At 40.3% G+C, this 14913-nt stretch overlaps 1 protein-coding gene across 2 annotated transcripts; it reads right to left on the reverse strand.

Moving 5' to 3' along the window:
- Nucleotides 1-3244: 3244 nt before the first annotated feature.
- Nucleotides 3245-11776, reverse strand: LOC108108139 (uncharacterized G-patch domain protein DDB_G0278987). Of its 2 annotated transcripts, none has more exons than XM_017216067.2 (3): nucleotides 11399-11776; nucleotides 4539-4799; nucleotides 3245-4296 (listed from the first exon to the last, which is right to left on the reverse strand). In XM_017216067.2, exons 1-3 carry the CDS (start codon nucleotides 11489-11491, stop codon nucleotides 3517-3519), a joined length of 1134 nt encoding a protein of 377 aa, XP_017071556.1. In that variant the 5' UTR covers nucleotides 11492-11776; the 3' UTR covers nucleotides 3245-3516. The 2 variants fall into 2 exon arrangements, with proteins under 2 accessions (XP_017071556.1, XP_017071554.1); XM_017216065.2 differs by having other exon boundaries at nucleotides 3245-4299.
- Between the last annotated feature and the right edge of the window lie 3137 nt (nucleotides 11777-14913).

Below are 14913 nucleotides of genomic sequence, written 5' to 3' on the forward strand. Positions count from 1 at the left end.
ACAGATTCCAAAAAGAAATTCCCTGTGCATTGCTTTCGTCTTGCCTTCTTCGGATTGCATTACTCGACTGGAAGTTCGAAGCTGTGGCTGATTGAATTTTCTCCTCAGCTGGCCAGTATTTTCCATCATTATCGTCGAAGCTGCTGGATCTGCTTTAAGCGCATTAAGAGGCAAACGTAGGGGCCACTGCTGAAATGTCGAATGTGAAATGCGTGCTAATTAAAAGGCAAAACATTTATGCAATGCCAGACTGGCAGCATCCGCAGGAACAAAAGGCTCACAAAGGCAACGGCGGCCGTCATGGCAACACATGCTACTGCTCCTGCTCCTGCATTTCCTTTTCCCCCCATACATCTTTCCTTGCTGGCAAATAAATCCCATATAAACAGAAGATAATCCTGGCAACATCATGGCAAATACCATTCATCGCTGGGGGTCCTGCTCCCACTGATTTTCCTGTTGCTCCTGTTTCAGCTCCTTTGGTAATGCGGATGAATGAATGGTAGCCAGAATCTCTCCTGAATGATTGACCATTCATGGATGCACTCGTCGTCAGTTATTGATTTTCCCAGAACATGGAGATCCGGGACTTGGTTGGGGTATTCAAATAGACGAACTGTTTTTGTAATTAGCAGTGGTGGGATGGTTCAGGTTATAATCTGGCTGGTGTGAGGTGAGTAGACAGAAGGATATAGTGAAAATGAATCGTTGCCTAATGAGAGACCCCGAGCTATAATCAAATTGCAGGTATCAAAGAAATAATTATTGGTCTTGTTTGATAAACAAGCCATAATTGGTATTTCCATAAATATTAGGGACTAGGAAATGTGATTTTAGAATGGAAATCTGTCAATAACTTCTACATAAACTATATATTTGAATGAAGCTTTAACCATTCAGGTAATCTCATTTCGGGTTTGTTAATATTTTAATAGCATTCCGCAGATTTATATTTCTTTTAATCAGGTTTTATGGCAATAATTAATTGCAATTTTATTAATAGCCAATAATTCTGTGTTGTCAAAAAACATTAACACTTAATAAAAAGTGGGCTTAGGAAAGAGTAGAACATTTAACATTTTAATTTCATAAATCGACCACTTTCTAATTTCCATTTAATTAATTTACCATTTGCATGACCCTTTGTTTGTGTTTACTTTTTCCCAAGGGAGCATTTTGGCTTGCTTTCTCTGGAATTATTGCAACCGTTTCGTAATTAGTGAGGCATACAGAAATGAAAATGAAATTTACAGGACGACACTCTCGGTTTTGGTTGCCTTTTCAGCTGTCAGCATTGAAAAGCTAAACAAACTCGTGCAAAAATTATGCAAACAGTTCAAGTGAAAGGGACACGAAAAGAAGCCAAGCATACATAGCAGATGAAAGCACTTCATTAGCGAAAATGCTGAATGTTTATTCCCACATACCGGAATGCCTGGACATACACTTCCGGCTTCCCTTTTTATGAATTTCAATTCGAATTCCATTAGGTTGAGGATACTCGAGAATCAGAAGGTTTCTTTGGAAGAGTTCTTCGTAGATTTAAATTTGAATCAAAAACTGCCAACTGAGATACATATTGCCCATCCCAGACCCTCAGATTATCCTTTTCCATTAATCCAGTTGTCAGTGGAATAACCACTACTGTTTGCTCTGGCAATTTCGAAGACAATTTCATTGAAAATTTTCCCATTTTGCGGTCAGTCTGATTGGCAGGCAATTAATGATTGGGTGACTTCGATTTAAATCGTAAAGCACTGGCGCCAGTTAAATAAATAAATAAATAAATAAAACTAAAAGAAAGCCAGGACCAGACCACGTTCACTTAATTTATTGTCATAATTATTACATTTTCCATTTTCAGTTATTGTATTCATTTCGATTCGCTTATTAATGATGTAACGTTATTAATGCTGTCAGCATTTCCATTTATTTATAATTTGTTTGCCAATGTTTTTTCTTTCCCAGGGTCTCGTTATTGTTAATGGCCTTTTGTTTATACGGCCTCTGGGGTTAAAGTCCGTCCGGCCTTTGTCCAGCTGCTGTCAGTGCGAATATTTGTAGTTTATATTTAAATATTTTATGCACTTGCCTGCCAATTGTTGACCTCTCTGAATTATGGCCTTTATTTGGCGAAAGCAAATATTATCCAATATCAATCATAGGCCGTAAAAAGGTCGTATTTCACACACTGCCAGTGCACTGGCTAAACTGAAAATGATTTAGTGAAATTGCTGACGTTTGGGGATTATTGGGAATGTTCTTTAATATTTTTATTAAGCCCTTGATAATTATGAATTAAACCGCATTTTTGTCTTTTCAGATTATCCTTATTTTTCTGTTTTATTGCCTGCTTTTGGGATTACATTTCATTTTACTTAAAAGAAGTTTATTGTCATGATGAGCAGTGCACTGCAGTGGCTACCAAGTGGCAACTTTATCTAATACTTTTATAATTTTAAAATTTGCTTTGTTACTTAAGACTAATAGTTTTATCTACAGCTCGAATCAAAATTTAAAAATTTTGTCAAATTTATGTCAGAGCCCTGACCTGCAGGTTTTTCTGGCTTTATAAAAAGATTGCATACTCTTATGCGCTCATAAGAAAACAACGTATGTAAAAATATATGTAGAAAAAGAACTTTTCATGTAGAAAAATGTGTAAAATAGTTGTCAACATATTGGAAAATCCCTTAGAGTAACCTTATTTTCTTAAAACAAAAGTTGTAAAATCAAGAAATCCTTAATCTGATTATAAAGGTCTATGATACTTTAATAGATTTTTCCGCTTGGATGTTGTATCATTTTCTTTTACAACAAAAAATTTCCATCTTTATTTCAAATGCTTTTCCAAGTGGAAAAAATAGCATGGAAAAAATCTGGTATTTCACCTGAAAAAAGCTATAACTTATTCAGTTGCGTGCGACTGCACAACTTGACAGTGCAAACGAGAAACCCCCTTGAATGTTGTAACTAATATAGCCGCTGTAATTATTCATGCCACCAAAATGTTGCTAGCAACATGTTGCCAAACGAATTGCGTGGAGAGCTCCACGAGCCGCACTTGAAAAATTAATGAGAGCCACTCGAATCGCTAATCACATGTAAGTGAATCGTTCCTCTGGCCAACCCTCCAAAGAGGTTTCCTGAGGGTCGGTGTGGTGGTCGTGGTCGAGGTTGAGGGGGGCAAAACAGGAAACGCATCGATTGCCTGGGCGTGGACACATTAAACTCTCGAGGGTTGTGCGTTTTTGCTGAATGCCATTGTTTGATTTTTATTCATATTTCACTTTCACAATAGAAAACTTAGCCCATACTTATCGGATACAAAATATTTCAATTAGTTGGTAGTCTTAACTAAATTCGAGGGTTGCTCAGCCAGCAAGGTCCGTAAACTATATCACATGTACTTAACCATAGAACAAACAAATTTCCTTAATTACTTTCACCTATCGTTCCCTTTGCAGTTCGATATTATTTGTCCCGCCCCATGAAACCCCGCTTAGTGATTATTTTCTATATCTCGATGCTTTTGGCCTGCAGACTCTTCAGGATGCCGAGTAGCTGCAGGGACTCCAACGGCTCGAAGTCATCTGCATAGCGCACTGATGAAGGTTTCGCCACATGACGCTCCCTGGGCATATCCAATGGCAATGGCAGTTGTTCGGACATCACGGAATGGTGCGTGATCAGGGCTTTCAGGCTGGTGAACTGCTTCTTGGCACCCTTCAGGCGGTACATCTGATTCCTGGTGGACTGCACGGGATAGGTCTTGACTTTTTTGCTCCTCTCCAGTCGCAGGACCAGTTCGAAATGTCGTGGAGTACTGCGCCGCAGAAGAAAACTTCCAGGTGTGGCCTGCTGCAGGTGCTCCATTGCTGCCTTTGCCGTGATCCTTGGCTGATACCAAGGACACGCCAGCAGCTCTGGTTCTTCATCATCATCATCATCGGAGTTTTGGTTGGCGCTGATGTATCTGGTAAACAGAGGAGCTCCTCTTCGGCGTTTGCTAATGGAATTGGGTGAATTCTCAGCTAACAGTTGACAGCAATCGGAGATCCCGGCATCGGAGTCTTCCTCAGCATCTTCCTCCTCCTCCTCTTCAGGATTGGAGTCACTGCTCGGCTGACTGCTCTGCCAGCAGTTGAGGGACAATAGAGACTTCTGGGGCGAGCGTTTGGGCGAGGTTGGGTTGCTGCTGGTGGTGCTACTGCTGGTGGAGCTGCAGCTGCAATCCGCATCGCGTTCCTCCTCCTCTTCTTCCGCGTCGGCATGGTACGAGGAGTCGAGAAGGTCCTGCTAAAAAAGAAAGGAGAAAAACCAATTAAATTACCATTCAAAAAAGAAAGGGTTCTTAAAGTCATGGTGCCACTTATAGAAACCTTTTTGGGTTTAACCACAATATTTAACCCAAAATGGTTCCACATATCAAAATAGTCATTACCATAACCCCATTATCAAAAAGGCGTTCCAGTTCACATTCTTAATTTTGGGTTAAATGTAATTCTTGATATTTTCTTATCGTATATCATACACACCTCATCATAGTCGCTGGTGGGTTCTTCGTTCAAGATCTGTTCCTTTTGCGAGGGTTGGGCAAAGAGTTTGCGGTGCAGAAAATTCTTCATGCTGTCGTAGACCTTGTGAGTGCGACTCTGGATCGGCTCTTGTTTATCCATATCTCCGGCATTTGGAAATTGCAGCTTGTTGCTCCATTGTTCGCATTTCTCGAATGCCGACTCCGTATTGTAGTGACCATAGATGTCCGAGTAACCAGGACATTTGATGGCATTGCGTAGCTGTCGGATGAACAAAAATAAGATGGTTTTTTTTGTTAGTTTTGGTCAGAAAATTTGTAGAAAGTGTCATGGAGTGTCCCTATAAATCTTATCTACCTCGGGGTTTACCATTTCACTCGAAGGACCTTCTTATGCAACAGCCACGAAGATAGCACACACACACACATACACACTGTCATCCCATTATCCTGGCTTTGTTCTGCTTTCGCCTTTGTTAGGCCAATCCCATTCCCATTCCCATTCCCATTCCCATTCCTATTACAGTTCCCTTCTAAAAACCCAACGACCAGGACTGCTTCTGCTAATGCTTTTGGGTCACTGCTGCTGTGATATCCTTGTAATGCGCTTGCTCTACTTGTTCATTGTTGTACAATTTGCCAGTCCGTTGTTTTCCCTGCTCGTATTTGCCTTTCATTTCGCTTATAAAATATTCATATGCAGCTCCTGTCGAGGGTTGCCAGTGGGTTTGTTTTTTATTCAACACCTACTTTTACTTTAAAAATATTTAAATAATTCTCACTTTTTGAGGTGGCACAATTTAACACTCTGCTAGGTGTTTGCTTAATGGAGAAGGGTTTATGCTTTAAACTTAGTAGCTGAGGGCTTAAAATATCAATAGAAATATATTTTCAAACCGAACAAAGACAAAATGGAGAACGTGAACAATCTAAACTGCTCGTATTGGGAGCAATGGCTTGAACCAATGGATATAGACTGGGATGCAACCTCCTGCTTCGAGTTCCGCATCTTCCCCGTATTTCTGACTACTGCACTTACCATGGTGCACATACACCCCTCGGTATTGTGCATTGTGATCCGTAAATTCATGGCACCCTTCAGCACGCACACATACTCGATGGAAAAATGGCAAAATAATGAGCAATCGATTGAAGAGGAGTACTGGCCACAAAGGAAATCTGAAGACCAGGTACTACTCGCCGTGGGATTACAAAATTGAATTCGATTGCCAGTGGCGGGACAGGATGGGGGGCTTTATAATTCAACACATTCAATAAATTAGAGGTTTGGAAAGGCAAACAAAGGAAGTGCAGACGCAGAACTTCCGTTGCAGGCCATCCCCAACGATTTGCATTTCGAATTGGGAATCTTGTTTATTTGTGAGCAAACATGGTGGAGGCTCCGAAAAGTTGTTGCTACATCTTGGCCAGTTGGTCATTAATTCGTGGCCAACGAGCCATGGCCAAAAGAGTTTTCTTTGATGTGGCCACGCAGCGCATAAATCTGTTGAAAGTATTTGATTTTTCGGCTGGGGGGAAAAGCGGCGTGAAATGCCTCAAAAGTGTACCTTTTATCGGCTTAAATCAAACACAATGGGCCAAGCAACAAGCATTTAATGGCTACGATTCTTGCCAGTTACATGAGTTTTAATTTATGCAAGCCCAGCTCAAAGTCAGGCCAAAGAAAAGGAACACAACAGTAATTTCAATGATAATAGAGCCCAAGAAGAAAATTGGGAACGAAATAAAATCCAGCATACAGTAGTGGCCCAAAGGTGTTGGCGTGTTGGCCCTATTCTTTTGATGGTGTTCGTGCTAATGCAATAATCATAGGTCTATCCCCATCCCAATTGGTTTATATATTCCGATCCTGCCCTGCGGAAAGGTTGAGCTCTAATTGATGATGAAACAGCGCCCCCGGGCCGGGTTTTCCATTCTTGGCCAAAGAGCTCTTTTGTTTGGCCAGCGAGGTGTTAGCATATTTTCGTAATCAAAATGTGTTACAATAAAAACTCAGGTAACCGAATCGAGGCACCTTCGACAGCTGACAGACAAGAAGGAAGGTAGGTGTAGACCCTTTGGCCTTCTCCCTTCTACCTTCTCCTCCTTTTGGCCTTATAAAAACAGTTGTTAAATTTTCATTTATTGTGCATTTAGAAGGGGAATGGGGAGAGGGGGAGAAATTAGTTGAAGTGCCCGGAGTGAGTCGATGAATTTATTGAAATGTTTCCTTTGTACACCACTTGAGGTCCCAGCCGACATATGCCTGAATTTTTGAGCCAGCTCTGGAAAATCAAGCAGCTGCTGAAGGGTCTTGAAAAACAAAACCACCCCACACACACACATTCACTCGGCCAACCCACAACTTTCCACCTTGGTAAGTGCTTACTGGTGGCTTTTAAATTGCAACCGCAATATCAAACTAACTGGCTACTTATCCGCTCGCAAATTGGCCAATTGCCAAAGCAGCTGTGCTGCCAAAACAAGACTTCCTTTGTCTTTTTTATGCCACCCTCTATTATTTACCACCCACTCCCAAAAAAGTTTCTGTTCTAAAAATTCCTTTGGACATTTTCGTATCGAAATTAGTAATATTTCATTTGGCTCCGGGCCATTAGTCGAGCGCTTTTGAATATTTTGTAGGCATCTCGCTTTTAGTTCCAGCTAATTTGACAGTTTTATGCCACAGCAAAAGAAACTCAAAGTGATCCCAGCACGGACACACGTGTCGGGGCTTTCAAAATGTCAGAGATACATGGACTTACGAGTAGTTTATGACATTTTTTAAAACACGTCCCGCACACATTTCTCCCGCCCCCCTTCTCCCTTCATCAAAAAAATACGGTTTTTCAGTCAGTTTTTCTTTTAGTTGGTTAAACGAGTTCGTTTTCGGGGCTCGTAAAATGATTTTCTCACTAATTTAGTTTTATATGCCAGGAAAAATGTTTATAGTTTCAGCTTTTTGGTATGTTTTGTAGATATTCTTTTTATTACAATTAGCTTTGCCTTTGGCTGGTAAATCCTTTGTTTAGACACATGTGGCGTGTGGCATTGGCTTTTTTATGGTCTCCCATTGTCTTTTTGTTGTTGCTTTTTTCGTGTGGCTTTCTGTGGCATTTTTATAGGTGTAAAAAATTGGGTCATATAAAAAATTATTGAAATGTAAAACGAATTGAGTTGTTCGTTTCCAGGCGTCTGTTTTATGAGTGTTTAAAAAACCATTTTGATGGGTTTATTAAATGCAAATGAAAATTGTTGAAATTTTAATTGCATTTTATGGGCATATCTCTTTGGGGTTTCTTCTTTTGATACGTGGGCTGTTCCAGAGATGAATCTCAAGTATTTATCTTTCCCTCGATTTTTTGAAGAGCAGGCAATGAACTTTTGGAATTTATCACTTTGAGAGATGGCGAACAATTTAATTAGAGACTCTGACAACTTTTTCTCTAACAACTCCAGTACATCAGCTTGTGTGTGTGTGTGTGTGTGTGGAAAGTCTAGTAACTGGGCTTGCAAATAGTTTTTTCCCGAGTCTAGTCGTCGTCTAATGCACACAAATCCTTGGTGGGAAGCCATATGAAACTCAAACACGGACAACATGGGCTGGTGATAACGATGATGTTGGCTAGGTTCTACGTTCTACGTTCCCGGTTGATGGCCAGACTAAGCCAAAACCAAAAACTATTTGTAGTCAGAAGAGTTTAGTTGGGAATGGGGGCAAAATAAGACAAAAAAGAGAAGAGGTAGAAAAATGGAGAGGGTTAGATCCCGTTGAAAGCTTTTTTGCATATTTGCATTACATTTTCATGGCGTGGCATGTGGCGAACAAAACGAAGAGGGGCGAAAATTTATATTGAGTCGAGCGTAAAAATAACAATGCAGACAGTTGATGGTCGAGGCGGCAGACGGCATGAAAATAAGTGAAATTGTTGTTTACCCAAAGCGACGGGGCCATTCGGTAGTTGGGCAAAAATATGGAGCATAAATTACAATGCATGCAAGTCGAATACTTGCAGTCAGTCGCCGGCTATTTAATTATGCTCATCAATTTGTGCAGCCTGCAGTTTGTAGATTGTGGATTGCAGATTGCATTTTCCCCAATAAATCTTCAGCTTACTGAACAAGGCGTCTGCTTGGAAATTCCTAATTAAATGCACTTAAAAGCGGTGCAATTAATTTTCTATCCTTAGAGTTTCCTCGCCCTCTAGGGGCCCCCGAAAAATCAAAGAGTCTGCATGTAAATACATGTGTAGAACACGAATAGCCAAATAGACATTAATCACTGGCCTTGAAAGGGAGAAAGATCCCAGTGCAGTGTTGTTGGAGAAAAGTGCATTAAAATGCCTTAGAATTTAAATGCCTCAGCTCATTGCTGCTAATCGTCGCCAGCAGTTGATTTAATTTTAGCTGCATCTCATCGAGAATTATGAGGCCCATCACGGGATCTCTGCAGTCGAAGAAGAAATCCACTTAGGCAGGGCGTTGAAGGCACCAGAGCATGGCATCATAAGCCACACGAGAAGGAAAATGCTTTCAGCCTGATTTCCCTAGCACAAATCGCTCGAATCCATTGTCTGTTGAACAAAGTTTATGCGGAAACTCATTTTTGGATTTTTGATTATGTTCTGAAATCATGATATGAACAGAGAGCTGGCATGTTCATATTAATTAGAAAGTTTAAAAGTGGGACAAATTTTAATAATTCCCCTAATGATGTTAGTTTATAGATAATTATTTAAGCACCATTAGTCTTAGATATTAGATGCCTACTTATATCTTTTTAATTAATCAAAAGTCTTCTTATTAAATGTATGATAAATGACTGGTTTCTTATAATTTAAATATTTATGATATTCCTTGCGCCTAATTTAATTATCTTTGATGAAGTTGGATCATATTACTGCTCTGATAAATGCTGATTATACTTCAAGCGGAATATTAAATGAGTTTGTAAAAAAGTTTTCCCTTTGATTAATTAATTAAAAATGTGCCTGCCTAATGAAATGTAATCAAATGCTCATCCCAAGAGCAATCTCTTGTCCATAAACACTTTGACAGAATAAACTCCAGTTCACTTTAATAAACGTCGAGTCTATCTTTTCCGTCTTAATTGTCTCCGATTTTAATCTAGCAATATGCTTGCTGTCCCGACCCCTTCCCTACCAGCCCAACAGCATATGGTCATTTCAGACAGATCCAACAGTTGTGTGACAATTTTATTAGTTCTGCTCTCTCGACGTTCTGCAGTTCGTGACGATTCCGTTTTGTATCTTTGACCCGCGAGATACGAGTGATGCCTTTTATCTGTTGCGAACCGGCTAATTGAAATCGTTTGTCAGCACAGCCAGTTGGCTGTGTAAACAGACTGTGTCTGGTAATAGATTTTGATAACGGAAGCGGGGGGGGATTTTTCTTTTGGGGAGGTGTCAAGCGATTTATACCCAGGAGATCTGAGGGATATATAAGAGGCAGAACTTTTCTTTTTTGAAGAACTCTTTTGTAGGACTTTGTAGTAGTCTTCTTGGTAAAACAACTCCCGTTGTGGCCACACCCAGACTTCCAATTTCAAAAGACAATCCTTTTGGGAGCCAAAACAACCAACACCTACAATCTACACCTACAACCGAAAATTGAATAGAAGGAGAGGAAGATGGATTTTCATAGATCAAGACAGAAAAGAATCCAAAGAGACACGAGATACAGAAGGCGATGGGTGTCAATTCCAGTGAAAAATGACTGGATGGAAAATGCAAAGGTCGGCATAAAAGTAGAGAAGGCGGAGGCACAAACGCAAACTGTCATTCAGTTTAAAATTACAAACTTTTCCACTGTTCGTCGTGGCTCTTTTAAACAAATATTTTGATAAATGCCGCTCAGATGTCAGGCCATTGTTCTGCATTTTGTATCTTATGTGCAGCATCAACGGATTCCAAGTCAAATATGGGGATTAGTAAAGCAAAGTAGCTGAGGGCTTAAGGAAAGTTGACTTTGGCATTTCAGGTAGCTGGCAAAGGTAGTTTGTCTTAATTAAGCTATCACCTTTCGGGCATCGCGGCTAGACGATAGAGCCTAGTTAGTGCTTATCTCTAATCAAAAACAAATAACATATGTGCTTTGTTTGCATATAAGAAATGCATTTTGTCAAAATCAATCACTATCTTTATGGGCCCAACATATGTTTCGATTTCAATTCCCGACTCGGCCGGCGTTTGTTTGCTCTACTTATCGCCAGAAATCAGGCTGCATTTACAATTTGATTTATTTGAATTCAGATTTACGCTCAGCTTAGCTCGCTCCCCGACTATCGCCCTCTGTTTGCATATATACTTTTGATTTAGTTTTTATGCAAATCATATTTATTTGGCCCTATGTGATTTAGTGTTCCACTGATTTACGTCGACAGTTCAGTTTATTATGCAGCGCGCTCTTTGTGTGGTTGTTGTCTGTTGTTGTTGTCTCTGCTATCTCTGACACTAAATCATTTTAATTGTTGTCGTTCGTGTTTTGAATTTGGCCATGCCCCGCTTTTTCGCCCCTCAGCTGTTCGACCTAGTGGGGAGTTCACTGTAGATAGTGTTAAGTGCGCGTGGGTTGGCTACATAGATATTTCGGATAATGTGTGGGGAGTGTGAAATGTGCATAGACTGTTAGAATCTACAAAGCCCAGAATAACTTGAGTCATCAAGGGCATGGATATATACAGAGATGGATTGAGATTTGGGTACGAATATAACATTGAGTAACTGAATTTAAGGTTATATCATATGAGAGCCCCTTATCTTATGAACTCAAGGATTTACCCTCAAGAGGTCCGTATAAAGGATATTCAACTTTCTATCTTAAAGGATCTTAAAAACTTACCATCTTGTTCTTATGCTGGGTATCCTTTTTGCTGATGTTCTTGTTGATGTTATCCGTGGCGCCAAAGCGGTTGTATTGGAAAAGGCGACCCATTTTCGTCAGTTGTGGGAACAATTCTTCCCGATTGTTTACACTTTGCTCTTTAAACACAAACACACAAATCGCTAGAGTCGTAATTTCAAGAACTTTATGTGCCCTTTAAGAGTGTTTAATATATTAGCGCGTAAAAGGAATTTGAAACGGAATCGAAGTCCCGCGATTGTTGAGTTTCGGTTCGGCTTCTTTAAGTTTGATTCGAATTCGAATTCGGTTTCGGTTGTCGAGTAACGGGAGCGATACGAGCGATCGGTTCGAAGTGCGCAGAGGGAATGAAGTCCATGGGGCGACTGCATCGAAAAATACAACGGAAAATGAGCACGAGACGCAGAGCGTTGAAGAAGAAGAAGTGGAAGCGGTGCGGTGAGCTGAGGTAAGGCGGGGGTGAGCCAAAGAGAGAGTGTTGAAGGGAGAGAGAGAGGAAAAGAGGGCAACAGCAACAGCCGCTGAGATACAAATACAAATTTCATGACAGGCAAGCCGGCGTTGTTCATGCATTTACCGCTAGTTCATTCTATGCCTCTCTCACTCTGTCTATGGGAGGGTTTGTGTGAGTTGGTTTTTCTTCATTTGCTGTGCTCAAAGCACTCACACACACATACACACGCGAGCAGTGGAACACTCAAAACAGCAACTACGCAAATAGAAGTAGAAACAGGAAATGAGATTAGTCGGCAGAGAGGTACCCAGTACACTTTTGCCTATCTTAAGGCGAAGGTCCTGTCATTCAAAGAATTCAATATTTATTCAATATAATGAATATGTTTATAGATCTTGTTGAATCAAATAAAGTAGTAGTAGTAAAAAATTTAGTCATGGGTAACATAATACCTTATACTAAATTCGTTTTTGCCTTTTGATTTTAAATTCAATTATGAATAAAATTTTAAGTTCCTTAAAATGTCAAAAAGTTATTTCTATCTCACTTACATCACTTTACAACTAGTATACCCCTGCTTTCTACGAATACCGGGTATAAAAACCACTCCAACAAAAAGCGAAATGAGAAAAATTTACTACAACCAACGGAAACTACACTGAAACAAAAAGAAGCAGCGAAATGAAAGGCGAGACATGGCTGTTTTGGGCAGCAGGCAAAGTGAATGAAATGGAAATGGAATGAAATGCGAGTTTGAGTGACTGACGGACTGACGATGAACCTTGAGGGTAGGAAAGTCAGTCAGTCATTCATTCGGTGAGTGAGTTGGTGAACGAGCGGACAAGCGGGCGAGTGAGTGGGTCTGTCACTCCTCAACAAGTTGAGTTTCCCAGTGGGTGGTTTTGGGTGGTTTCAGGGGGGTGGCGCTACTGCCCCATGGGGTTAAGAAGGAAGGGAAGATAGAGCGGGGAACTTGGCCCGCTGGCGAGTCATTCATTTTGGACAGCAAAGAACCAGAAGCAGAATCACTAGCAGATTCTGATTCCGAATCAGAAGCGGTAGCATTGGCAGCAAAAAGCGACAGAAGCCCAACCAAGTTTTGACTTTTAATTTCTTTATTGACGGCTGGCGTTTTTATAGCTGAGGTCAATGTAATACCTCTTAAATTATAAAAAATTTGTAGAAATGCATATATCTCGTCTAAAAATGGTTAAAGAAGGATAGTTAGTCATTAAGAAAACAATTGCTGCAAAATTTCCTTTAATTCTAGCATTGTTGTAATATAGATTAGATATTTCATTATATTAAGTTGGGATACTATTATGACCCATTTTAACATTTTTAAATAAGCCTAATAACTCCTCTGTGGCTTGCAATGCTATTATTTTGATCCTAGGCGTGTGTCCTGAATGAGTCCTTCCCCATAAAGGCGTGCGACTGTGTGTGTGTCAATGATGCGCGCTCTACATTTGGCTTCTTCATTTGCCTCTGTGTGTTCCCTGTGCCGGTTTTACACATTGCCTTTTGCTTATTTGTTTAACGTCCTCGTAATCGTATGTAGCTGCTCTATAGCCACCCACTGGGATGCACTTTCCTCCTGCCTGCTTTCCTTATTTTTTGTTCCTCTTTATCAGCCGCACTACATTGAAACTTTCATCGTCTTTTTGTGGTCTCCTTTTTTTGCACGAGCATAAAATAAACACAAAAACTTTGCAGTCTCATTCAGCAGTTGGAACCGTAGTCCTCGCCCCCTATTCTCCCAGATCCTCCAACTCTCCCACTCTCCTCATGGCTGGCCGTAATTATCATTATCCTTTCGGTTCTCGTTTTGCGCTTTTCATTTTACCGTGTGCTGTTTATACAGGCAACTATGGCACTTTAATTGAAGTCAATTTTTTGTACTTTGCGGACTGCCCCGGCAACATTTCGTCCTGCTGCACTGATGCCACTGCGCCCGCCCCCGATTTCCCCGCAGCTATTTTCATTGAAAATAATTTTGCAACTTATTAGCACCTCCGGAAATTATGAGTTCAAGTTTTTTTGTGGCTTGTTTACGAGCTGCGCTTGGCTTGCTCCCATTTTCCCATTTTCGCATTTTATTATTAATTGAGCTGCTCCGGTTTGGCTTCAGAGGTTTTCCCCTTTTGTTTACTTAATTAGCGCTTCGGAAGGATGAAGGAAACTTCTATTTGTGGACAGGAGACGGCCCTGTTGTCAAGAGTTTTGTGGTTTATACCAAAATCAGGTTGGATTTCAATATAATTGAAACTTCTTTTTGGTTAGTTTTCTTTTTTTTTGGAGTTTTGGGGAGTTTTTGGCCAGCTGCAGTTAATACCTGATGGGCCACCTTAATAAATCATAGAAGTATAAAAACTAAAATCCCTTTTTTTGTGACTCACATAGCAGCTTACTATTAATCCCATATTTGGATGTATTTTACTCAGGGACAGGAAAAAATGCTACCCGCATATTCTACCCTGGTGCAGAAATTATTTTTTATGAATGGATATCAAAGGCAGAGCGAGGAGGAAATCACAATTAGATTATACTATTAATAAGTCGCTTTAACAAATGTTCAAATTTTCCGCCCTGCACAAATCACTGCCCCACCCTCAACCCGACCTCAATCGACCTTCCACTTAGCTAAGCTGATATTTTGGCAACAGTTGCGGAAATTGAATTCGGTTGCAGCATTTAATAAAATATCCCATTGTATCGGTATCGATGATGAGAAAGCACTTTCGGGAGTCTCAAGGAAAGAATACATAAATCAAGTGCAACCCCCTGACATCGGCAGCTGGGAAAAACCCACTTCTTACTCCTGTGTGAATTGCAGTTTCATTAGATAGAAAGCTTTTCCAACTCTGAGGTTGATTTGTCATCACAATAACATCAATTTTCAAGTCTGAAATTTGAGTTCAAGTACATTTGATTTTTCCAAATGAATGTTGTGTAAATTCTGTGCCAGCTGTTGCCTTTCCACGGCCAGAGTTTTCCTCCTCTGGGCTCTTGGCACTTAATGTTTGTCAATTATTTGCAG

The sequence above is a fragment of the Drosophila eugracilis genome, unplaced genomic scaffold, assembly GCF_018153835.1.
Source record: "Drosophila eugracilis isolate 14026-0451.02 unplaced genomic scaffold, ASM1815383v1 contig_2088, whole genome shotgun sequence".
Lineage (NCBI taxonomy): Eukaryota > Metazoa > Arthropoda > Insecta > Diptera > Drosophilidae > Drosophila > Drosophila eugracilis.

Bases quoted from the DNA above. Each gene is read 5' to 3' on its own strand.
- LOC108108139 (XM_017216065.2), bottom strand. From the start codon at position 11,491: ATGGGTCGCCTTTTCCAATACAACCGCTTTGGCGCCACGGATAACATC. The intron at 4,800-11,398 runs GTAAGTTTTTAA...TTCATCCGACAG, and splicing joins CCCAGCATAAGAACAAGATG to CTACGCAATGCCATCAAATG. The intron at 4,300-4,538 runs GTGTGTATGATA...TTTCTTTTTTAG, and splicing joins CCACCAGCGACTATGATGAG to CAGGACCTTCTCGACTCCTC.